This window comes from Suncus etruscus, chromosome 2 (assembly GCF_024139225.1).
Source record: "Suncus etruscus isolate mSunEtr1 chromosome 2, mSunEtr1.pri.cur, whole genome shotgun sequence".
Classification (NCBI taxonomy): domain Eukaryota; kingdom Metazoa; phylum Chordata; class Mammalia; order Eulipotyphla; family Soricidae; genus Suncus; species Suncus etruscus.
The window spans coordinates 116,939,197-116,966,712 of record NC_064849.1 but is presented as its reverse complement, the minus strand read 5'-3'; the positions used below and the strand labels follow the sequence as shown (position 1 = coordinate 116,966,712).

Sequence of the window (27,516 nt, the reverse complement as noted above, 5' to 3'; positions counted from 1 at the left end):
CACAAGGACAAGACAATGACCCTTAATACTTCATGATTTTCAGAGAACCACCAGTAGCACCTACTAAGGTGGCCCTGAGTAGCATTGCATCACTAACTTGGAGAAATGAGTCCAGGCCAGATATAATCATGAGTAGCCTATACATCTCCAAGCACAATAGGGAAGCTTCCCACAATAATAATAATAATAATAATAATAATAATAATAATAATAATAATAAAGCATAAGCTCAAATACTAAAGCTCTAAATTTTAAAGTTTTTGACTTGGGAATCAAAGTGATAATAAAATAAACAGCAATAACTGATAAAAGAATTAACAACAAGGGGACTCATAAATGTACTAATGGAACATAATTTTCAATTAAGTACAAATAACAATAATATTTCTCTAGATAAGTAATACTAAATTCATAATTAATTGTCACATAGAGGAGATATCTAGCAGGTACAGAGAGAAATGTCAATGCTTCTAATAGTTGTCCAAATACTTTACAGTTGAAAGTCTAGCAATCCAGTTGTAGACTCATAAAACCTTATAGAGCACCTGCTAAAATAAACCCATTAAGCATAAAAAAATATCAAAGAATTTTTACCCAGGCATTCCCCTCCTGGTATTGTTAAAATACTACTTGGGGGCAAGAGAGATAATATTGGGGGGGGGAGAATAGGTACTTGCTAACCCAGGCCTGATCCCTGAGCAATATTATAAGTGATCCCTGAGTGCATAGCCCAGAATAAAATTTGAAAAGAACCAGGGGTGCCACATTTCACCCTTTATATTACATCCCCCTAAGAAAAGAAACTACTCCTTATATTCTGGCCTCAAGTGTTCTATGCCTGATAAAATCAAAGGACAACCAGGTGTATTATCAAACTTTTCACAACACAGCACTTACATGTATCTTAACTTAGTACAGTAGCTGTAAGAACTGAAATTTAGACTCTACTCTTATGATAATAATAATATCAATTATTTTACCTATATCTTGGCTTTCTATCCTGGAAACAGTTCTGTTTATGAACATTTAAAACTAATAGTCATCAGAATCATTTCAATATTTGTTGACTAAAAGTAACAATATAATGGGTTAATCTAAGATGACTTTCACTACTATGAAAACATTTTGATTCTCCCTTATATGGTCATGATACTGTGATAAAATAAAAAAGCATATTTGATTTATCTCCTGATTTCTGGTACAGAGATTTCAAAACCCTTGGAATTTCCAGAATGTTAAAGTTTTTTCAGTTAGTTATAAAATCCCATTGAACCTACTTGACTATGCTAATGAGCTTACTCAGAATGAGAACTAGTTACTAGAAAAAAGAATCTTCGAACTTCTAGCATCAAAAGGAGGAGAAAGCCACTGGAGATTGAGTTAATTACTAACATACAGTGATTTAATCAATCATGGTCAATATGAAAAATTCTATTAAAAATAAACTGATAAAATTTGAAAAACATTCAGATTGATAAATAAATCAAGGTGCAGAGAGTCTATTATGCCCAGAGAGGAAATAATAACTTGTTATCTACCCCCATATTTTTCTCAGAAAAATATTTTTCTCTTCATTTGCCTGGCCATGGAAATATGTCAATAAATATTAGGTCTTTATAATGTTTTATACAGCTTGACATCTGATTATAGAGGTATATAAATGAGGACTTATATTTCTGTCTTTTACATATTTTGCAAACTAGTTGGATAATTGATGTAAAATCTATTTAAACATATAGAAGCATAACTATTTTAAGAGCTTAGAATATCATTAAAGACAAAATCTACATAGCCATAATTGCAAAGAGACCAGTGGCAACAAAACTGCTGATATGACTGGGAGAGAGCAAAAGGAAGGGTTTCTGAGCAGTGGAGTCAGAAGAGGATGTTCATGCTGTCCAGAGAAGAGCCGATGAAGTCCTAGGATGATATTCTGGATAATCTAGACTGGACTGTAAAGAAAATGAAAGAATGTATAAAAATGGCAGATTACAGATGATGAGAGAAAATTCTGGCAAAATTATGTGCACAAGGTTTTTGAATAAAGATACAGAAACTGAGATATATAAGGATGAATTAGACTAGAGGCAGTTTAAAGATGTGAATTAGGTTTGGGCCCAAAGAAGTACATTTCCCATTCACAAAGGCAATCTAGAGAGAAATTATTCCAATATCTAAAAAAGATTAAAAAAAATGAACTGTCCTAGAATCAGTAGAGAGTACCTCAAAGAAAATATCTTTTTAGTTGAAAATATTTAATAATTCTCTCCCAAAAATTATTTGAAATATATCTGTTTTATCTGTTTTACTTTAGAGACAAATAATAATTTTGTACCACTTCAAAGAATGTCTGTCAAAAAATTGTCGAAGAGTTACTAGAATATAGAATTGATTTATGACAAAATGCTGATGTCCCAAATGACCCAAATGACCACATTTCAGATATAAAGCAGAGAAGATGATCTACATGCTCCTGTCTTATCAGAAATAACATGAGTATTGTTTACTGATAAGTAGTTAGAAAAATTAATATAACTGTTATTCTCCAAAGTTTCTCAGAATCATAGGATCTTTCTTAAGCACAAAACGAAAATGACACATATAATATGATATGATATGATAATTAGTTGCCTTAAGCTCAAAGAAATATGATGCAAAACCATGAATGTACCTGTATAAACTAAATAGGGCTGTATGTTTAAGTTCCTACAGAGAGATCTTCCCTACAAAAATGGCTTTGGGTAATTGCAGTCTGGGAAAAGGACCTGGTCCTAATTTTTTTTTTTTTTTTGAGGTGGGGAGGTTGCAAGGCGCCCTGAATAGGATGGGAAGTAAACTGGTGCTTGTACCTGTCCTGCATCAGTAACAGTGATCTTGTATCTGATTCTTGGGGACCCAACGGAGCCCTCTTGGGTGTGTGTGGAGATTGGGGGAAGTTTGGGCCGTGGCTGGTCTCCTACCCCCTCTGCCGTCCCAGGGAAGCCCACATGTGCTTCTTATCTACTCACAGTAGGTAGGTATTGGAGCTGCTTTCCCTGTCCGCACATTCCTTCCCCATCTTGATGCTTTGATAGGGAGAGGCAAGAAAGTTTTTGCTATTTGTGTTCCAAGTCTGGGAGAAAATGCGAGGGAGCATACAGTGTCCATCCCAGACTGCTCTAAAGACCCAGAGTCATAGCACAGCAGGGAGGGCTCTTCCCTTGCACATGGCTAACCCAGGTTCAATCTCCAGCACCCCGTATGGACTTCCTGAACACTGCTGGGTTCAGAGTAAGCCCTGAGCACCTCAGGGTGTAGCCCCCCAAAACAAACAACAACTCTGACCTGAGGACCCCACAGTGTTATGACTGAGGTCAGTGTTGTCCCCCAAATCCTCTGCTTTGGGGTGGAGGTCACAGAAAAGCCATGTTGGTTGGTCTCAACCAGGCCAGGGGCCCATGGTCCTAATTTTTTAAAAAAAGAAATTAAATTTGAAGATTCTAGGGAATTGAATAAGTAAAATAGAAACAATTTATTATAAGCATCCTAAAGGAATATATTAGTTAATTTAGTTAAATTTCAGTCCTAGGAATTCTAAAATATTAAAATGTCATAACTATTAATGGATTTCAGTATGTAACTTTTATTTTTAAAGGAGTTTAAATGTTTTAACTTAAAGTTTATCTTTCCTTCAACATGAAATATTGAAATATTTTTCAATATTGAAAGTAGATCAGTCCTACAGATCCATGTAGGTTCCAAACCAAAGAAAAGATATGAAAATTATATCAGAGTAGGATAGATGACACATCTTAGGAAAGGCCTATTTTGAACCAATAACTTTGAGAGGCAGAGGTAAATAATGCACAGGAAAGGGGGCCCAAATTCACTGTAAATACTCTACCATTGTGTAACCCTATACCTATTCTTTGTGTAACCTTACATACAAGATGCTCCCATTTCTGGGAGGGGACTTGGGAAGGTTATAAAAGATTTGGCCTCAGGAGCAAGAGGGATTTTGCCGGCATGAAGAGGTAGCAGGAGCAGAGATGGCTGAGAGACAAGTACAATGCAGGGCTGAATAGATATACAGCATAAATGGTTATGCCACACATGTTGGCCAGGGCAAATAAAGCTGATATTTCTTGGAACCTGTGTGAATGATTTACTCGCCTCTACCTGAACCTGATGACCCGCCATTTGGAGGGTGATGCAGCCACGTGTCCTGAGATGGCAGAGAGAAGTCCCTCCATCCATCCATCTCCATCTGGCTCCATCCTAAGGGCCTTCTTTATTATTTTAATCAACACCATTGTACTCATGTTTTATAATAAAGGTAAAATGCCCACTGCATAAATCTCTCTTGCAACAACTATTATTTGTCACCAGTTCTAACCTATCACTCATATTTTCTTTCCACTTCTCATTGGATTCTCTTGATTTATTCCAACAATTTTTAAATAAACCTATGGTTTTCTTCAGGGGATGGGAAAATGCATAAAGTTAGAAAAAAACTTATTGGGGGACTTTCAGTTAGCTCAAAGAAAAGTCTTATAAAACTAAGATTTTTTTCCCTTTTTTTTCACTATGTGGATAAACACAAACTTTGACACTGAGAACACAAAGTCTGTGAAATACAAATAGACCATGTTCAAAGTTACAGTGAGGATTTTATGAAAGGACTAAACCTAAGCTTTGTCTATATTTGGTTGTTTACCTTTCTTTTAAATGTCCTTGCAGGATGCAATGCTTCTTGCAACCTAAAAAAGGCTGGAGCCACTTTGTTTATTTTGAAGACTCCAAGAGTAAAAAAAGAACTCATATACTTTTCAAGGTTACCAAGATCATACAAAATATAGTAACACTTCTTGAATACTCTTCCACCAACACAATAGATACTTGGATTTTCTTTCTCCTGAATACACTCCAGGAGCATCACTTGACAATGAGGAAAATTCAGTTTCTATACTTTAAAGAGGTATCACTACTATCTTTGAAACAAAATGCTCTATAGTAAAGAACTTAAAAGTGGAGGCTTTACAGCTCACAAGGACTTGAACAGGGCCAAAAGCTTTTGTCTTGCACACTTATTTGTTCAATGTCTTAGAGGGGAGAACACTGTCAGTTCAAAGTGACTTACCCAAATCTGAAGCTTGATTCTCTTTTCATTTTTGAATACAGTTTTCACTTTGAAATCAATCCCCACTGTGCTGACAAATGCAGATGTAAAGGAGTCATCTGCATAACGGAACAGAAAGGATGTTTTCCCCACGCTGCTATTGCCGATGATCAGCAATTTGAACATGTAGTCAAAGTTCTGATCAGAGGAGTCTTTCTGGCCATACCTGGCATCTTGGGCAGAGGCCATCTGTGGTGAAAAACAAAAGAGGTGTGGATGAGTTTCCTATTTGATATGAAGCTAACAGCACATTCATTATTGGCCTTGCCAGAAACAGATGTCAAACCACTCAGGAGGCAAGTTGAGTATGCTCCCCAGTCTTCCTCTGATGCTGGTAACCATGGCAATAATTCCCTGCTGGAAGACAGAACAGCAAATCGTGCAGTTCTATCCAGCTGTGTTGGTGTTTGTCACTGTTCAGCATTCAGAACCAATCAAAGACACCAAAGGAGATGTCTAGAAGGGTAACATAAAAAGCAGAGACATGAAGAACTGTCTGGGGCATGCAAGCACCAAAACTTTATGATCCCGGCGATGGAGACACCAAAGAGACTGAACAGCAGGAAGTCTTTTATTAGAATATTAGTTGTTCTAATTTTCAAGAAATGTATACCCAAAGCATAAAGCATATCTAATCCATCTATTACCATCATATTAAATCTATTAAAACATCATCCAAAAATAAACTGTACTCTAAACTAAAAAAAAATTGTAAATACCATGTTCCAGGAATGGTGTATTTATTTAACTGTCACAAATCTTAGCATAACAGTTCCTTTTTTACATCCATATCCAAATGAGTGCAAAGAGGTACAGAGATATTAAGTAGTTTTCTCAAATTCACCAGGTAAAATATAGAGGAAAAAGGGCAGGATTCACACCAGGAACATGTTTATAATCAATATTTAATTTCCCAGTTGTCTAGGAAATAAATATCTGTTCTTTAAAAGATGATTAGAAAAATATTCAGAATAAGATACTTCAATGAAGGGGCCAGAGTGATAGTTCAGTGGGTAAGGTGCTTGCCCAGAATGCAGCCAACTTGGGTTCAGTCCTATCATCCTATATGGTCCCCTAAAAGCACCAGGAGTAATTTCTGAGTGCAGAATCAAGAAACCCTTGAGCATTGCCAGGTGTGGTCCAAAAACAACGAAAAAGATAAAATAAAATACTTCAAAGAAGACCTTTATGGAGTTAAATATTTACTAAATGTGGTCTTAGACATATAGTTTTCCCTTAAATTCTTTTTAAAAGTGCTATTCAAATTGTGCTCTAGAAGCGCTGATTTCCCTTAGTGCAGTCCTAATGGTAAGTGATGAGCCCAGTGGAGTTCAGAACCATTATGAACATTCTGGCAGTGTTGCTCTTTTGGGTGGGGATGGGAATCATCAGAGATATCCTAGAAATATTCAGAGGCCATTATGTATACACTCAGTAATGTCTGGAGTACCATATGGTACTGGAATCAAACTCAGAATATTATTTATACATGCTAGGTTTTTGCTCTATCCCTTGAGTTATATCCCTATTCCTGTACTTTTTAAATGGGTGTTCCTCAATTTCTTCTCTTAAATAAAATGGGGGGTTATTTTCTAACTTGGCGGCACTTGTAAAACTAAAAGATTACACTTATAAAGCATATATAAAGTATCCATCATAGATAAAAATAATTTCTGATATTATGTGTGCATTGAAAGGCTTCTTTGTTTTGGGGCCACATACAGTATTGCTCCTGGAGGTGCTTGGAAGAATATTTATAGTGCTGAGGATCAAACTGGGATCAGCTACATGCAAGCCAAGCACCTATCCTCACACTTTCTCTCCAGTCTAGATGGATTTCTATGATTATCATAACATAACAAATAATGTTGTATGAGGTGCCTTGGATATGGTGTATGACTAAAAGCATGAGACCATGACTACTATCTCCAGTGCCACCCATATACATCACAGATGGACCTGTTAGGTTCTGTTTTTTAGAACCCCAGTGTTACAGCTGGTTTGTGATCTTCATCCAGGTCTGTGCAGACCTGAAACTAAAGCATTTGCTCTACCGAGTGTCTGACCACCATAACAGAGTGTACTTTCCCTGGCGAATACTACAACTAAAATGTACATAACTAAAGTTATGTACAGCATGCAAGCAGGGGGCTAGGGATTTGGCTGAGTGGTAGAATGCATGCCCTAAATATGTGAATTCCTGGGTCTGACCCCTAATGCCAAAATCAATAAGCAAAAGCATACAATCACTGAAATCAAATGTTGTGCAAACCTAGTTACTGTAAAAACAAAGGGCTGAAAAGAGAAAAATAAAAATAATACAAAATTTCTGTCATTTATATTTTACAAAGGGGAATTTAAGAATGGTAAATAATGATGATTAGTGTATTTTCATTTTTTCTTTTTTGGTTTTTGGGCCATACCCCATAATTCTCAGATGTTACTCCTGGCTCTGCACTCTGAAATTGCTCCTGATTTGGGGGACCACATGGACTGCAGTCCATTCTAGGTCAGTTGCATGCAAGGCAAATGCCCTAATGCTACACCACCACTTGACCCCTGATTAGTGTATTTTCTTATCATTATCTCTGATAATATAAATTTATTTATAATTGCCAGGCTGTCCAATATGAGAGCCACAAAAGTTACATACACTATTTTTATTAAATTAACTACAGTTAAGTATAAGTAAAATTAGAAAATCAGTTTCTATATCACACTATCACAACTGCCTCATGTGGCCAATGAATTATTTACTGGACATTAATCATTGTTTTCTTGGGGAGATGGCAAAGTCCCAGTAGATGGTAGAATGCTAGAAACAACAGAGTATTCCACCTCATTAAAGACAAGCCGGGTTTCTGAAGTAGGACGTCATATGTGCTGGTGAGAATATCAACTGGTACAGCCTTTTTGGAAAACAATATGGATATACCTCAAAAAACTAGAAATTGAGCTTTCCTATGATCCAGCAATACCTCTCATAAGGATATAACCCTTGCATCCTCAAAACACATAACAGAAAAGTCTTCTGCATTCCTGTCTTCATCACAGCACTACTTATAATAGCCAGCCAGAATCTGGAAATAACTCAAGTGCCCAAGAAGAGATAAGTGGATAAAGAAACTGTGGTACATCCACACAATGGACTTTTATGCAGCTGTTATGAAAACTGAAGTCATGAAATTTTCTTATAATGATGGATATGGAGAATATAAAACAGTAATAATAGCAATATCATCAAGGCAAATTAGTGGCGTGTGCTAAATACATCACCTTTGTCATCCACTAAAATGATACCCACGTCTTTCACTATCTCCCTCCTATTTCACTATCACTATCCACAACTTTCACTAAACTCCTGTTTCAAACATTTTGGAATGCAACAAAATTACTTGTTGATGTGGATGCTGAAGCTGAGGGTCTGTATGGAGAAGATGTATCTGTGATCTAGAGAAACTAGAGCAGGTAAGCAGAATGTGGATAATGTAGATATATTGAAGATATATTCTGTTATATGACACACTCATCATTCAGTGTGTGTGTGTGTGTGTGTGTGTGTGTGTGTGTGTGTGTTTGGGCCACACCCAAAGGTTCTCAGGGCTTACTTCTGGCTTTTTCCTCAGAGATCACTCCTAGTCAAGTTTAAGGGACCATACGGAGTGCCAGTATCAAACCCAGGCAAGCCATGTTCAAGACAAGACCCCGTCCATTGAACCATATCTCCACCTCCCATCTGCCAGACACTTCTAGTTCCCAGTTCTAGTTTCAATAAAAAAATTTTAAATATTCTTAGAATCATCAAGTATTTGTGATAGTCAATTTTCCTGTAGGTGTATGTCAATAGGAAAGGGCATCTCTTTTAGAACAAAAATGTATAGAGGTACCAGAGAGATAATATGGCTTTTATCTTGCAAGCAGCCAACCTTCTGAGTTCAATCCCTGACACCCTATATGGGCCCCCAAGCATGATTAGAAATGATCCTTATGCACAGTGCTGGCAGTAGTTAATCTCTGAGCACTAATGAGTATGACCCCAAATCTAAATCAAACCAAACAAAACAAAAATGTAAAGAGGCCATTATGGGTCTTTCATAGAAACGAATAAGATCTCTTATCACTTGTTTTAATGGAAATACTAGAGTGTGTTCTCAAATATCTACTCCCTGTAGTTGAATACATCTTTATTTAGAAATAAAAATTCAAAATCCTCTGAGGGTCCACTAGGTCAAAGATAGCCAGATCTAGGAAATTTCACCCAAATTCTCAGAACTAGGATACTGATAAGGAAATAAAAATGATGGTTGGGAGGCCTATGCGATAGCACAGCAGGCTGGGCATTTGCCTTGCACACAACCAACCCAGGTTCTATCCCTGACATCCCAGATGGTTCCCCAAGCCTGTCAGGATTGATTTCTGAGCACAGAGCCAGGAGTAACTCTTGAGTGCCTCTGGGGGATAGAACACAAGCAAACAAATAAGCAAACAAATGTGGCGGGAGGTGCACTTAAGACAGAGAAGAGACCAATATGACAATGAAAATTAGGAATGGTTACTACTCTGAACAAGAACTGGGAATTGAAAGGATATAAAGTGATATGCATGATACTCTTTTAACCACAGTCCCTAAAAGGAAGAGAGAGAGAGAGAGAGAGAGAGAGAGAGAGAGAGAGAGAGAGAGAGAGAGAGAGAGAGAAGGGAGAGGAAGGGAGAGAGAAAGAGAAAGAGAAAGAGAGATAAAGAGAGAAGAAAAATGGTAGGGTGGGGGACAGGATGGTAACTGGGGAAATTGGTGGCAGAATATGAACTTTGTGATGATATAGGTGTTGGAACATTAACTGAAACTCAACTATCAATAGCTTTTTAACTCTGTATATCACAGTGAATTAAAAAAAAAAGTACTTAGAGTGTGCCCAGTATATGTCACTCTTAAAGCTCTCTGTTAGAGAGAGTAGAAAAACCGACATTTCAGCTGAGATCCCAGATGTAGACCAGATACCCCTTCTTCCAAGAATGACAGCAGATTTCAGCATATTATTGACTCTGCAGACAAGAATTTATATGCTAGAAAGCCTAGCCTCCTCTGATAATCTCACTTCTGAGAAATGTGTTAATTATCTTTGCTCTGGGAAAAGATATCTGCGGGTGGTATTTAGTTCATGTGAAGTCCCAGTTGAAATCAACTGAGTAAGGAGCAGTCAAGCATTCCTAGAATATATGCGTGCACTGTGTTCTGCTAAGCTCCGTGGAAGATAGCCTTGCTTTTTCTGAACAGATATTTATTAAAAAAGCAGACAATTGGACTTTCCTTTCCTTCACACTATTAAAATATCCCCCATGGCAGTTACGAAAATTTGGTGCCCAAACTGAAATCACAAAATGAAGAATATTTGTTGAAAAATGCTTTCTCCCTCGGAGGGAGGGGGGCAGGGGAATAAGAACCAAATCCTAAAATATGAGGTATAAGGAAAAACATTGTCTTTAAAAAACTAAAATATGGGTCTAGGGTGATAGTACAGTGGGTAGGGTACTTGCCTTGCACATGGCCAACATGGGTTCAATTCCAGGCACCTCATATGGTCCCTTAAGCCCTTCAAGAGTGATTCCAGAGCACAGAATCTAAAAAGTAAGCCCTAAGAGTGAGATTACTAGAGAAAAATAGGGTACCAGTGAGTGGGTTCCCTGACTTGGTCCCCTGGCAGGGCTGGGAGCTGTGGAGCACAGTGCAGGCCCATCTGCTCCTAGGGAGATTGCGAGAGCAGTAAGCTGCCTGAGTAATACTGGGTGTGGGACTTGCAAAACAAAAAGAAAAATCAAACCTAAAATGATCTTAAAATTTCTATTTCGGGGAGAAACTAAACTTTAATAATAATTGAAGTGTTTCCCAAGGCATTTTTATTAAACATTTAAAAATACTTATTATATATTTTATGTATATTAAAGAGTATATAGCCATAATAATTACATATACTATATAAATATATTGGGGGGGCCTCTCAAGCAGTGCTCAAGAGGCCCAGTCAATGAACTTCACTAGTGATTCTTAGACACTTGGCCAATGGTTCAAATCAAGGGTCCAAACATTAGATACTCTTCAGCCCTTGCAATGCTACCTAGATGCTGTGTAGAGCCTCCAGGGCTGAGGTGTTCAGGGTGGCAGGGTGTATATTAGTCACGTGCCTTACTTAAATGCTGTATTATCTCCTACCCCCTAAATATTCTGGATATTATTTTTTAAAATACAGAAGCTCTTGAGGTTCCAGAGATTTGTAATAATAATTACTTTGAAATCTTGACCTTTCTCATCTCCTATTCCACTCATGTAGATGGGTTAAATAGAGATAACACATATTTAACAAAGGGAATATTTATATAAGTCTTAAAAGCCTAGACTGTCAAACATATTTTTATGCTTTTCTAGACTTTTAAAATCTACCACTTAGTTTTGTTTGTTTGGGGGGCCCTACTTGGGGATCATCAGAGGTTCTTCCTGGCTCTGCACTTAGAAATTAACTCCTTGCAAGGCTTGGGTAATGGTATAAAATTTCAGGGCTGAAAGCTGGATCAGCCACATGAAAGTACTATTCTCTTCAGCCCCAATATCCACCACCTGGAAAGTGACTCAATTATAATCATCCCCAGAACAAGGATTTTGCTCAGGGAAGACACATGCCTTGAACGAATGAGGCCCTGGAACTAATCCTAAGCACTACACACACAACACACATGTTTTAATTATCCTTGTTTTTCATCCAAAAGCTACTTGTACTACTATTTACTATAAAGAACAATCCTTCCCATACATACTAACAAAAGAACATCCATATCCACAGGTGCACTGGGTTTATTTTTTTCCTTTTCGACAATCTCCATTTAGACAGGTGTTCAGTGAAGCAAACATTCAAAATTAAAATCCTTCTTTTGTTGTTGACACTGGGATAAGAGGTAAATGAGAATCAGTCATTGCCACTCAGTACCTAATGCATGCCTCTGTCAAGCTCTTTAAGGCTAGGCCACATAAAAGCATCAGATCAGATAAAATTCGTTAATTTAGCTTATAATTTTCTTAAATTGATGAACTTATATGCATCTGATTATCAGATGATAAACAAATAATAACCATTCATCATTAATAAGTGAGAGTTAAATTAAAGGCAGACAGACTTGGAATTCTAGGCTATAAGAGCAGAGAGATGGGTTAGCAGATGTCCATTTTTTCTCAAATAGGAGGCAACTGGACAAAAAATAAAACTTCTCTTAGGCTTGTTAAACCTAGATTCCTAATGTTCGACCCAATCTAATCAGTTTGCCTTTTAAAATAACTAGCTACTAAATAACTGGAATTTAGAATATGATTTCATGGTTTAACAGAAAAATAGTTCATGACCCCAATCAAACATGATATAGTGAACATAATGATGGTGTAAAAGGCATATTGATTCTGAAGGACTGAAACTATTAATTATTGTTGGTTAAAGAAAATAATTGTTAACATTATTCATTGTTCCCAATTATGTACATTTTTAAAATTTTTTCTTTATTTAAACATCTTGATTACATATATGATTGTGATTAGGTTTCAGTCATATAAAAAACACCCCCTTCACCAGTGCAACATTCCCACCACCAATGTCCCAAATCTCCCTCCATCCCACCCCAACCCCACCTGTACTCCAGACATGCTTTCCAGTTTTCTCATTCATTCACATGATTATGGTAGTTCTCTGTGTAGTTATTTCTATAACTGCACTCACCACTCTTTGTGGTGAGCTTCGTGAAGGGTTGGAAGTTCCAGACCTCCTCTCATTGTCTCTAAGGATTGTTGCAAAAATGACTTTTATTTTTCTTAAAACCCATAGATGAGTGAGACTATTCTGCGTCTCTCTCTCTCCCTCTGACTTATTTCACTCAGCATGATAGATTCCATGTACATCCATGTATAGGAAAATTTCATGACTTCATCTCTCCTGAGGGCTGCATAATATTCCATTGTGTATATTCCATTGTGTATATGTACCACAGTTTCTTTAGCCATTCGTTTGTTGAAGGGCATTTTGGTTGTTTCCAGAGCTTGGCTATTGTGAATAGTGCTGCAATAAATATAGGTGTGAGGAAGGGTTTTTTGTGTTGTATTCTTGTGTTCCTAGGGTATATCCCTAGAACCCAATTATGTACATTTTAAAAAAATATTTAGTGTCATGAAACCTACAATTTTTTAAATGCAAAGAAAATTAGGGGCATTTAGAAACAATGATCAACAGAAATATGAGGTGGTAGAAATTAAAATGTAAATAAATAATTTCCCAAGAAATCTATAAATAATTAAGGCATTAATATTTTTATGTTTATGTATCAGTTTTCTATAAGAAGCTCACTGTAGTTTCTTGGCTCTGCAGAATACTGTAAATGAACCCAATTAAGTTTCACTAAATACACTATTACCTCATCCCAAGAGAGTATATCTATCTTCACTTGGCAACCTAGGAAGCTTATAATGTAAAAGAAGCCAACATTGAACATAAAATGGGAAAAGCAAATAATTGAGGAGAAAAGTTTCTCAATAGATTAAACAAAATAATGTAGACAGAATATGTAATATTTAATAAACCTGAAGATAAACCAACAGTCATTGTATAATTTGATAAAGAGAAATAAGGAAAATGAATAGAATCTCAGTGATTTGTTAAACAGTTTTTGAAGTCTAACATAAATTGGAATCTCAGATGGGAAACAAAAAGGAATAATAGGATCAGAAAAATATCTAAAGATAAAAGGACCCAAAGTTTCTCCAATTTTGATGAAAACAAAGACTTACATAAGCTCATTCAAACTCTAAGCTGAATAAATACAATTACCTCAAAGCACATTTAAAGTTGAATAAAAAATCTTGAAAATAGACTCAAAGTAACATATTACATGCCCAGGTAAAGTACTTAGAACAACTGACTTCACATCATAGTAAAGATCAGTAGATAAAGAAGCAACTCAATTTACTGAAAAAAAAAATGAGCAAGAAATTTTATAGGAAACAAAACTATCATTCAAGGACCCAGTAGAAAATATATACCTCAGAACAAATGCCTCGAATATGCCCAACCTGGGTTCAATCTTTAGCACTATGTGGTCCCCTGAAAAAAATCACAGGAGCAGTTCCACAGAACCTCATATACCATGGGATGTGTCCTCGGAGGACCAAAAGCAACATTGGGGTAGTAGACACCTGAATGTAAGTAATATAGCATTCTCATACCCTTGCCTGAATTGCTATAAATTGACAGTGGGCATCCAGGATATCCTGAGCACTGCTCTCTCTCTCTCTCTCTCTCTCTCTCTCTCTCTCTCTCTCTCTCTCTCTCTCTCTCTCTCTCTCTCTCTCTCTCTCTCTCTCTCTCCCCTCACACACACACAGTCACTTAAAAATTAAGATAGTGCTGGAGCACAAATCTGCCACACACACACACACACACACACACACCAAAACAAAAACAGATCCCCGGTGCCATCCACACGTGCCAAGTATAGTCCCAGCATCTCTGCTCTCTGAGACAACCCCAGAACTGCAAAAAGGAATGTGATTTCCAATACAGCAGATATATACAAGCATTTTGACTAGAGTATAACTTCCTAACTTCTGCCAAACACCAAAATGAGAAAGATGTGTATTACAGTTATAAGTACTACTCTAAGTGAGCACTAAACTCAGAAGGTGCACAAAAAGAAACTGAATGTAGTCCCTAGTGAGCACATTCATATGCACTTTGACTAAAGTATGCATCACCCAGCAAGCACCATGACTGAGTGTATGAGAATCGCAACCAGGTATCTACAATCCTCAGAATGCTCCTTGTGACAATAATAACAAGGGAGGAGAAGGAGGAAGCCCCCAAAAAAACAAAAGTAAAGATGAAATAAAAGACATTGTCAAGTACAAAACCTGAGAGTTTGTTGTCAAAACATCTATAGTATTGTAAATTCTTACAATAAGACTTATCATCTATTGAATCATACCTTTGGACACAGTGTGAATCAGCTAGACTCTCTGTTCACTCTGCTTAGGTCTTTACAAGGTCAAAATCAATGTGGACTAGACTTAATTCTCACCTGGATTTTTGGGCTCTAGGGAACATTCTCATTTCTAAACTCATTCTGTTTGTTGTAGATCTGGGAGTTGTAGAAATAAGGTCCCTATTTCCCAGATGTGTATTCTTCTTTATTTTCAAGACCCAAATCTTCATGTTTCAAAACTTTACCTATTCCTTCTATCTCACTGACTCTAGTCAGATAAAGCTCTCTACCTCAATGATGCTATTAAATTCCTCAGTAGTCTTCATATTTTATTTCCAACATCCTATTATTATGTAATATAATTTATTAATGTTTCAGAAATTAGGCCACAGATATCAAGTGTGAGGAATGGGATACAGGAAGGAAGAAAGGAAGGAAGGAAGGAAGGAAGGAAGGAAGGAAGGAAGGAAGGAAGGAAGGGAGGGAGGGAGGGAGGGAGGGAGGAAGGAAGGAAGGAAAGAAGAAAGGGAGGGAGGGAGGGTGGGAGGGAGGGAGGAAGAGAGGGAGGGAAGGAGGGAAGGAAGGTAAGAAGGGGGAGGGAGGGATGGAAGGAAGGTAGGAAGGGGGAGGGAGGGATGAAAGGAAGGGAGGGATGGAGGGATGGAAAGAAGGTAGGAAGAAAGGATGGGAGGGAGGGAAGAAAGGAAGGGAGGGAAGAAAAGAAGGAAGGGAGGGAAGAAAGGAAGGGAGGGAGGGAAGAAATAAAGGGAGGAGGGAGGGAAGGAAAGGAGGGAAGGAAGGGAGGAAAAAGGGGGAAGGGAGGTAGGGAAGAAAGGAAGGGAGGGAGGGAAAGAAGAGAGGGGGGAAGGAAGGGTGGGAGGGAAGGAAGGGAGGGAGGGAGGAGAGGGAGGGAGGAAGAAAGGGTGGGAGAGAAGAAGAGAAGGAAGGGAGGGAGGGAAGAAAGGAAGGGAGGAGGGAAGGAAGGGGGAGGAGGGAAGGAAGGAAAGGAGGAGGTAAGAAAGGGAGGGAGGAGGGAAGGAAGGGAGGGAAGAAAGGAAGGGAGAAAGAGATGGAGGAAGGAAGGAAGAAAGGAAGGGAGGGAGGGGGAGAGATGGAGGAAAGGAAAAGGAAGAAAGAAGGGAGGGAAGGAAGGATGGAGGAAAGAAGGAAGGGAGGGAAGAAAGGAAGGGATGATGGAGGGAAGGAAGGAAGGGAGGGATGAAGGAAAGAAATAAGGGAGCAAGGGAGGATGGAGGAGGAAGGAAGGAAGGGAGAAATGTAGGAAGGAGAGAGGGAAGGAAAGGAGGAAAAGAGAAGGAAGGGAGGAAGAAAGAAAGAAAGGAGGGAGGGAGGGAAGGAAAGAAGATAGGGAGGGAAGGAATAAGGGAGGAAGAAAGGAATGAGGAAGGGAGGGAGTGAAGGAAAGAAGGTAGGGAGGTAAGGAATAAGGGAGAAAGGAAAGAGGGAGGGAAGGAGGGAAAAAAGAAAGAGATGGAAGGAGGAAGGGAGAAGGAAGGAAGGGAGGGAGGAAGGAAGAGAGGGAGGAAGGAAGGGAGGAAGCAAGAAAGGAAGGAAGGGAGAGGGAGGGAGGAAGTGAGGAAGGAAGAGAGGGAGGGAAGTATATGAAGTGAAGTGCCTGCTTTGCATATGGTCAACTTGAGTTGGATCCTGACACTGCATATATGAATTCCAAGCACTTCCAGTACTGATATCTAAGAAGAGAGCCAGAAGTAAATCCTGAGCACCAGTAAGTGTGTCCCCATATTTTAAAATGGAAGGAAGGAAGGAAGGAAGGAAGGAAGGAAGGAAGGAAGGAAGGAAGGAAGGAAGGAAGGAAGGAAGGAAGGAAGGAAAACTTGCATATAAAAAATTAAAGTCTGTTTTAAGAAGTTTCACTAAGAAACCTCAAGATCCAAAGTCTACATTGATGAATTCTATTAAACATGTTAAATGGACTCAGACTGTGGGGATTAAGCACTTTACTAAGAACACTATGTGGCTCAGTGATGAAGCACACATCATATGTAAAAGGTTCTGGATACAATACTAAGCATTGTTAAATAATTAATCAAGAAATAAATGCATGCATCTTGAGGGCCAGAAAATATTACAGCAGGTAGGGCACTTACTTTGCATGCAGCCAATCTTGCTTTGATTCCAGGCACAATATATGGTCCCCTGAGCACCACTAGGACTGATCCATTAGTGCTGAGTTAGGTATAAGCCCTAAACACCAGTGGTGTGAACCCAAATTTTTAAGTACATGCATATAAATAAATTATTTAGAAAATAGAGTAAAAACTGTTTATCAGTTTTGTAAGGCCTATCTAACAATTATTAATAACAATAATTATGACAACAATAATGTTATAATCTCTTAAAAGCTTTTCAAGAAAGTCATGGATTATATTCATGACCATAAATTTCTAGATTCAATCCCCCGGCATCCCATATGGTCCCCCAAGCCAGGAGTGATTTCTAGTACATAGCCAGGAGTAACCCCTGAGCATCACTGGGTGTGACCATAAAACAAACAAACAAAAAAAACAACAAAATAACATTTTCTTTAATAAAATATACTCAATATGAATCCAAAAATATACATAAGGCTAACTTGGAATACCACATAATTACAAAATTAACCAGTATAATCCATCAATTAAAAACAAGCCATGTGATCACTCCCAATAGGTGTAGAAAAAAGTAACTGAAAAAATTCAACACCCATTAATATCAAAAGCACATATTCTCAGCTAAGAAGGAAGCAAAAGGTTAAATACTTAGCTGCCAATTTCCTCATCCACAAGTTTTCTGGGTCATCTTTTAAATGAAGTCTTCTGACTATTTAGCAAGCTACAAAGAAAAACAACTACACAAATTCATGGAACAGAGTACCAAAATCTGGCTCACTGGTGAAAAGGAGAATTGAAGAAAGTATATGCATATAGGCAAAATATGGATGACAGATTAGCTTTCATCCTAAATTATAGAAATGATATGGTCAGGATGCCTTTAGTCTCAATGTCATGGAGTGTTTTACCTATGTGTTCTCATATATGCCTTATGGTTCTGGGTCTGATATCAAGGTCTTTAATTCATTTGGACTTGATCTTTGTACATGGGATTAGCTGAAGGTTCAAGTTTGCTTTTCTGCATGTGGCTTACAGTTGTCCCAACACCACTTGTCGAAGAGGCTTTCTTGCTCCATTTTGTGTTTCTTGCCCCTTTCTCCAAGATAATTGAGTATATGTCTGGGAAATATTCTCTGAACACTCAAGTCACTCAGTTCCATTGACCTGAGGGTCTTTTCTGTTTCAGTAACATGCTGTTTTAATAATTATTGCTTTGTAGTACATTTTAAAGTTGGTCAAAGTGATACCTCCCATCTTTTTCCTAAGAGTTGCTCTAGCAATTCACGGGTGTTTATTGTTCCAAATGAATTTCAAGATGTGTGATCCATTTCTTTTTAATAATATCATGGGTATATTTTGAGGAATTGCATTATATCTGTACATTGCTTTGAGAAGTATTGCCATTTTAATAATGTGAATTCTCTAAATCCATGATCAATGTATGTGTCTCCATTTCCTTGTGTCCTCTTATTTCTAAAGCAGAGTCTTGTAGTTTTTTTTGTATAGGTTCTTCATCCCTTTAGCTAAGTTGACTCCAAGGCATTTGAGTTTGTGTGGCACTAAAGTGAATGGGGATTGTTTTTTTAATGTCTATTTTTCCTCATTATTATTTGTGTATAAGCAGGCTTTTGATTTTTGCGTGTTAATTTTAGCTGCCATTAGTTATACGAATCTATTGTTTCTTTGTGATTGCCTATAGGGTTTTCTAATATAGTAGCTATCATCTACAGTGAGATCTTGACTTCTTCCTTTCCTATCTGGATGTATCTTCAAGGAAGAAATACCACTGTCTAAAGAAGTGGAAGCAGAGAAAAACAAGTTGAACTATATTAAACTAAAAAGCTTCTGCACTTCAAAGGAATTAGTGACTAGGATTAAAAAAAACACCCACAGAGTGGGAGAAACTATTCACCCAATACCCATCAGATAAGGGGCTAATAGCTAAGACAGAAAAGGTACTGCAGAATGTAACAAGGAAAAGCATCTAACCCCATAAAAAATGGGGAGAAAAAGTGAACAGACACTTCCTAAAATAAGAAATAAAAATGGCCAAAGGGCACACGAAATATGCTCCACTTCACTAATCATCAGAGAGATGCAAATCAAAACAACTATGCGGTACCATCTCACACCACAGAGACTGGCACACATCACAAAGAATAAGAACAATAAGTGTTGGCAGGGATGTACAAAGAAAGGAACTCTCATTCATTGCTGGTGGGAATGCTGTCTAGTCCACCCTTTATGGAAAACAATATGGAGATTCCTCAAAAAATTGGAAATTGAGCTCCCATATGATACAGCTATTCCCATACCTAGGGATTACCCAAGGTACACAAAAACATGATACAAAAACAACCCAGATGCCTGACAACAGATGAGTGGCTAAAGAAACTGTGGTATATATATATATACAATGGCATACTATGCAGTCATCAAAAAAATGAAATCATAAAATTTTCCTATACATGTATGGTCATGAAAACTATTATGCTGAATGAAATAAGTCAGGGGGAGAGAGATAAATACAGAATAGTCTCACTCATCTATAGGACTTAAGAAAAATAAAAGATAATGTTGTAATAATATTCAGAGACAATAGAGATGAGAACTGGAAGGACCAGCCCATAATAAGAAGATTAACACAAAGAGTTAGAGAAATCACTACACTAACAACTATCATAACAATGGTCGTGGGTCTCAAAATAGAATGTCTGTCTTGAATACAGGCGGGGGGGGGGGGGAGATGGAGCGGTGGTGGGAAGGTTCCAATGATCAAGGGGGTGTTCTTTTTTATGGCTAAAATCCAACTACTAACATGTTTGTACTCATGGTGCTTAAATAAAGATATTATTAAAAGTTATTAAAATGTTTGTAATTAGAGTAAATTAAAATAATGATATGGTCAGGGATAGAAATAAAGCAAGAAAGAAGTAAGAAGAGGCAGATGAGAGAGCTACCAGGGGCAGGAGACTCTTACATATCAATGGTGCAGAGGTGAAGAATGTGTATACTTTTAAACCACAGAGCCAATAACACCATAAGCATGAGATTCAAATTACAATAACCAAACTTAAAAATGTGCTGGTCAATGGGGCAAACTGAGGGATGGAAGGGAACTTGGGAACGTCAGTGAAGAAAAGCTGATATTGTTGGTAGTATAGACATTAGAATTGTGTTTAAGCCTCATTACAGTTTCAAAGAACAACATCGATAATATATATGATGAACACCATAGAAAATACATATGCTGACACTAAATATCCTTAAATGGATATAGTCAAAGAAACCACAAATACATTGAAAGGGTAAAATATATAGGACTGTTTCTTATAAAACAAAACATTTACTCTCTGTCAAGTCTACTTTTAATTATCTGGCAGAAATATGAACAAACCATCATTTTAAAGGTACCAAATATACTATTACCAAACAAATGGATATTTATCATATTAATTATATATGATAGTCCTAGGTCAAAAATAACCTCAATTTTCTACCAATAAGAAAATCCTACATATATTACATGAACAAAATAAACCAGAGACAAGAATACATACTTTATATTTTATAACCTATTCATGTTATGAGATTATGCATGAAGTTATGAATAAACAGAGTTAACTTATGCTTTCAAAAGCCCAAGCTTTCATTGTGTTTGTGGAATAAATTGAAAAACTTTTTACATTGGTTGTAAATGTTCTGTATCTTTATAAAAGCATGCATTAATGCATTAAGTTATAAACTTATCCAAATTTATAAAGTGTTCAGACATGTGAATTTAAATGTATATAAGATCTAAAAAATCTGTAAACAAATAAGAAATGCTAAAAATCTATATATTTTCAAATCAAAAAGACAGATTTCAGTCATAAAGTTCTTAGTACTAAACTGGAACCTCCTAAGAGATTCCTCTAAAATTGCTGAATTCATAATTAGTGAATGAAATAAAGGAGAAATAATTAGATATACAACATTTTCAACAACTGTTCATTTTACTGGGTATTTATAATACATTAAATGTATTTCTTTCTTGCTATAATCAAAAGAGAAAATTTCAGTTTCAATAAAAGCTTAAAATTATCACTATATCACATAACATACCTAGAATTTTTTGTAATGAAAAAAACTGGGAAATCATTCTTAACATGAAATTTTGTTTTTAGTATTGCTTAAATATCCCTTCTATTCTTCCTTTTGAGACTAACAATAGTTATTTTAGGATTTTTCTTAAATAGAATAGGAAACTTTTGTTTACCCAATGTCAACTTGTGGGAGGATTCTGTTTATGTATAGAAAGAAAACTAAATGTTTTTTCCTTAAAAATATCTCAGTGTGAGGGAACAGAACTTCTAAAACCACAAAGAAAGACTTTCTCATAAGTTCCACTCCTAGACCTGTGCAGATACTGAGATCTCTAGATACAGAGGTCTGATTTTATCACCCAGGATGGAGCAGAAGTCTTCCAAACACCACGAAAGCACGAAGGGAAAAGTAAATGAACCTGAATGGAGTCTATAGTTAATCCCATGACAATATACTCCAAGAGTGGAGAAACCCCGTATCACTTAGGCCAAGAGAATTCCTTTTCGAATGACTGTAATATTTACTGTGCCTGTGCAGAAGGGGGGAAAAAGGCAAAATATATATATATATATATATATATATATATATATATATATATATATATATATATATATATATATATATATTACCTATCTACTTTTTGTTGATTTCTTTGTTTTGGTGTGGTTATTGAAGTTGTTGTCTCCATTTATATTTTTTTTTCTTCTTTTCTTTTCTTTCTTTATGTGCTCTGCCATGTTTTTTATCTCAAGACCATGGCTTTTTTGTGGTGCTTATCTTTATTGTTGGAGTGCTCACTGGATATTTTATTTGACACTTCTTTTTGTACTGTTGGGGTATTTCACCTTCTTTTTCCCCTTCATCTCTCAAACAGATGATGAGAGCCTCTAGAAGGATTCCGTCCATTTTCGGCGTATTTGATTTTTACCCTAGTTTATTACTTTTCTCTTCTTCAAACAAAACCACATAACTTGAACTATCTAGTCCTGCCTCCCAGTTAGAAGGGGAAATAAGGGAGGCATCAAGACCAAACAGGTGTAAGACTACTAAGTAGTAAGCTAGGTACAGAAGGGACCACATTTTCTAGCAGTCTCGGGGGTGAGGGAGGAAGATATGGGAGGTAGGACGAGAACGGAGGAGTGGGGAGGACAAATCAGTGATGGGAATCCCCCTGATTTTATGTAAATATGTACCTAAAATATTATTGTCAACAATATGTAAGCCCCTGTGATCAAAATATAAATTATATTAAAAATATCTCAGTCAGGAATTCAACAATAATGAAAATCAAGAATTCATTAAATGTTTATAGTCAAATTAAACAGTAATATATAGACTTATTTCCCTTTGTATACAGCATGGCTGCATATAATAGTTTTTTTTTTTTTTTTTTTTTTGGTTTTTGGGTCACACCCGGCAGCGCTCAGGGGTTACTCCTGGCTCCATGCTCAGAAATTGCTCCTGGCGGACTCAGGGGACCATATGGGATGCCAGGATTAGAACCAATGACCTTCTGCATGAAAGGCAAACACCTTACCTCCATGCTATCTCTCTGGTCCCAGTTTTCTATAATTTTCATATTTTGCTTATATGTATATACTTTCTTCAATTCTCATTTTTCACCAATGAGCCAGTTTTGGTACTCTGTTCCATAAATAGTGTAGTTGTTTATCTTTGTAGCTTACTAAATAATCAGAAGACTTCATTTAAAAGATGACCCAGCATATTGGTGTATAAAAAATTGACAGCTAAGCATTTAACCAGAGAAAATGGTTTCCATTTTGGTCTTTCAAAAGAGTTAGCAAACCTGCAAGAAATAATAAGTCAGAAAACTAAAAGCAATCATTAAAACATATTAGCTTTCTTCAAATATTTGCTTAAATTCACACAAGTTTATTTCATTAACATACCATAAGAACAACCTTTATTTTTCTGAAGCAAAAGAATAAATTATATCTATAGTGCTCTTATTTTGCATGTTATTGGAGAACCAAAGATAATAAAGGAAAGATTATGGGCTTGTGGATAGATAACTAATAGAATTTTGATTCTTGCCACATTGGAATTATTTTATCTTATTAATTTCTAGATATGTTCTTTGTGATTGGATAAAGTCGTTTTATATTTTTACACAAAATAATATTTGAACAGTGCTTGACACAGACAAAGCACTATATATTCTGGAATTTTTCAACTTAGTTTGTGAATGAAATGACAATTTGATCAGTTTTTGTCAATGAGCACTGCTATTACCCATTTATTCGCTCTCCAGGATTAATGGAAACACTAAATTAGAAAACACAAAATGACCACCTCCTGCCCTAAATTAATAACTCATTACATAGGACACTTACTGAATTCTATTATTGGCTGTGTAAGCACAATGGAAATACAGACAACAAAGACTATTGCTGTGTATCATTTTAGCACTCTCTATAAAAACAATTATATTTCGCATCAATTCATTCAAATATTCCTTAGGAAATATGTACATTTTACAGTCAACTACCTTGAACAAAACATCAAGTTAATTACACAGGCACATAAAATGCTTTACTAAGACATTACATAATTTTTAAAGGACCACATCGTTTCAGCAAATATAATAATTATGAAATCAACTATTTACTTAAAGGATTGGTTTTGCTTCCTATCAACAAATAAACCAAATATTTTCTATGAATAATAGAATTATAAAATGAGGTTAGGCATATGACTATTTTACAAAAATACAAAGTAAAATAGTGGGGAGGTTAGATAGGGAATACATTTAAGTGATTATATATATGGTTCAATTCTAAATGGAAAAAATCTGTCTATTATCTTGTTGCCTTTCACATTTCAAAGTCACTTGTGATGTGACTATGATTCAGAGGGATGGATACTGAGACATTACTTACCAATTACAAATATATATATATATATAGCATAATATAGTTTTTATACCACTTATGATATGTTTGAAAATGTAAAAGAAATAATGGGTCACCATAACGATAATTTAATTGCCACACTTAATAAATAGACTGTAAGTATTCTAGAGAAAATAGTCTGACTTCTTTAAATGCACACGATTAATCATAAATTATGAAAATTTAAATTTCAAATATTTTATGAAATTAACAATATTCACCCAAATATACACAATTTTTAAAAATTCATATACAAATTAGTTGTACCACCTAATTTTTATTAATCCTACATTAAAGTTATGATAAAAACATAAATTATAGTCTTTACTACATAGCTGACCTAAAATAATTTGAAACATCTCCTAAGTTATTAATTTTTTTTACAGTTTTACAACACAATGACCCTTCTGGATATTCTAGGCAACTGTTGCAAAAAATACAAATCAAGATGCATAGTGTTATTTTTTCAGCCACTGCACATATGAGGTTGCCTTTAAATATTAACAATCTACTTTTAAGTCTATAGCTAATGTTTACTGATAATCAAATATGATTAGTTTAGTCAGTTGATTCCTGGCAGTGCCTCCAATAATGGGAATTATCATTAACCAATATATCTTGATTGCAATAGCCTGTACCTTTATTGTCTGTTCAGATTCTTTTCACATCAGATCTATAATGAAAAGCTAAGTCACAAACACAGATCTTAGAGGATACACAATGAATGAGACCACTGTTCTCTGAACAAATCAAATTTTTAATAACTCATAAGGTAATTTGAAGGCTTCCATTATATAATCCTTCAATACACAATTAAATTCTACAGCTTTATCATTTCAACAGCACAGATAATGTGTATCTTAATATACATAGCCCATAAAATAAATTAAAAGTAAACAAAATAATACGTTTAAAGTCCTTGAGTCATTAAAAAACAGCTGGAAAACGTTAGGTAAGAATTAAAGGAAACTATTTTGTTAAATCTGGTGGCAGAGATGGACCCTCTCATTAGAAACAACGCTCCAAATGGTGTGTGTGTGTGTGTGTGTGTGTGTGTGTGTGTGTCGCATTCTCCTATCAATCCCATTCATAAAGTGTCTTTCTGTTACGCAATGGGATCACTTTGGTAGACTAATGAACACAGATTGAAACTGAACAATCACAATTCTACAGAAAAGAAATGATTCACTTTTCTTTAAAACAAAACTTAAGCAAGAGGCTTGTCTTGGGTAGAGACACCTTTGCACAGGAGACGTATGCATTTTCCTAAGGAGGCAAACCCAAGAAATGGGAAAAGTATGAAATTAAAAAAAAAATAGGTACAACACTCAGAAAAGCTCAGTGGTAGTTGTCTTAAAGGACTAAGCCAGTCCCATACATTTGAAAAAGGGCTAAGTACACCTCTGAGATGAGTCAAACCCTAATGTCTTTACTTTTATACTGATACTATCCGGAAAGCCATCAAAGAAAAAGGACTTCAGGGAACCTAACATTGGCTTCTCTATTACACCACGCTCTTAACCAAAAATAAATGACTGTTTTAGCCTCGAGAAGAGAGCTCTCAATCTCTACATCCGTGTGTTTACACAGAGATCAATGCCAGTACCAGATCCACGTTCACCTCTGACTTTTTGTTTGCTCCGCTTGGCATTTTAGGCAGACAGCCTCACTTTCCATACATGCGGAGTCAGGGACGACCCTGAATATCCTTCTCACTCATAAATATCCCCAATCACTCACAACACCCCCCCCACCCATTCACAACCACACAAAGTATAGAGGAACCCAACTCTTGGGAGGACTAAGTCAGAGAGCCAGATCTCTCTGGCAAGCTGTCTTTAGAGCATCCCCTTAGGTAGGATAGTTTGTGCAAAGGTGCTAGGAATAAGAAGAAAAAAGCATCTCTCCTAATTCTTTCCTCAGTGCCCAGTCACTCAAGTGTACAGACCCACCTGCATGGGAGCTTCGTGTCTCATTGTTGGCAAAAATGTTCTTTCTCGCTGCCTAGGACAACGCTGGCCAGGGGCGCCCCACAAGCGAGTACAAGAAGGCGCGCTCCAAGCTCAGCACCCTCGTTTGCTAACCGCTCCAACATCAGCACCGGAGCTGTCCCCTCCTGACGCCGCACGCGCTGCCCGGTCCGCGGCCCCGTGGCTTCTGGGAGTTGTAGTTTGCTCTAAGGAACCTTTCCTGCAAACCCGAGAGCCACTAACCTACATCTCCCGGCAACCTCCCCTTCAAGTCGGCTGCCTCCTCCCTTCGAGGTCTTGGCCGCGGAGCCACCCTTCACCTCCTTGTGGATCACCGGTGCTGGCCGCTCTCAGTCCGCTAGCCCCTTTCCTCACGCAAGACAGACAAAAGTGCTCTTTTGCAATTGGATCTTTCTTTCCTACTTCGCATCTTTCCAAGCTAGACTGGTTAAAAAAGAATAAACTCAATGCTTGGTGTCTGACTTGGTTGAAACTCACCGCCCTCATTACCCCCATCCCGAATGGTGAAAGTTTCTACAAGTCAGACCGTAGAGTGAGATGGTTTTTACTCTCTCCCTCAACAAACCCATAATCGCGATTAAACAGTCTGCACAAAAAGAAAAGTGATTTCAACTAGCGCCTATGACATTGAAGAAAGCGCACCGACCCGCGCGGAACCCCCTCCCCCAGGCTTTAAATCCCTGGAAGCGAGATTTCAAGCTGCACATGCGAAAGAACTTACCTTTCCATACAGCTCCATTGCAAGTCGAGGTGGGCTCCGAAATTCTCCCAAGTCACCCCACCTGCCCCGCCGGAGGATTTCAGGTCTTGGGCAGCAAGCGGAGTTGGACTGAGCAAGGCCCAGCACAATGGACTGGGGTTGGGGACAGGAGGGGGTAGATAGAGGCTGGTTGAGGGAGAAACGGAGTAGGAGAAGGAAGGAAGGCAAGAAGCAGTGATTTGGAGAGATGGAGCTTTTTCCTCAAGAGGGAAAACGTGGATGGTGTCTTCAAGCGGCAGCTGCAGAGAAAGGGCTTGAGAGGCTCAGGAAGTGCCAGGGCAGCCCCTCCCCGGGCACCTGCAGTCATTAGTGTGCAGGGGGGCAGGCTGCGGGCCCCAGCTTGAGAGCTGATAGGGCCCCGGGTTATTTACCCCCACGTAAGTCCCATTACAAATCGCACACGTTCCTTGCCAGAGCCCAGAAACAGCGTCACAGAATGAGATCAAAGATCTCTATTAAGTTAACCTTTCTT

The 27,516-nt window shown here is 37.2% G+C and overlaps 1 protein-coding gene across 2 annotated transcripts in view; it reads right to left on the bottom strand.

Annotated features, from left to right (window-relative positions):
* RAB3C (RAB3C, member RAS oncogene family) overlaps positions 1 to 27,217 on the bottom strand; it is a 293,040-nt gene extending 265,823 nt beyond the window's left edge. Inside the window, exons 1-2 of one of the 2 annotated variants that reach the window (XM_049768818.1) lie at positions 27,006 to 27,217; positions 5,120 to 5,347 (exon numbers count right to left, since the gene is read on the bottom strand). In XM_049768818.1, coding sequence (XP_049624775.1) covers positions 5,120 to 5,347; positions 27,006 to 27,023 — 246 coding nt within the window. In that variant the 5' untranslated portion in view covers positions 27,024 to 27,217. Of the gene's footprint in view, positions 1 to 5,119; positions 5,348 to 26,245; positions 26,399 to 27,005 lie in introns of those variants that run through there. The other variant, XM_049768817.1, reaches the window with a different exon arrangement.
* Between the last annotated feature and the right edge of the window lie 299 nt (positions 27,218 to 27,516).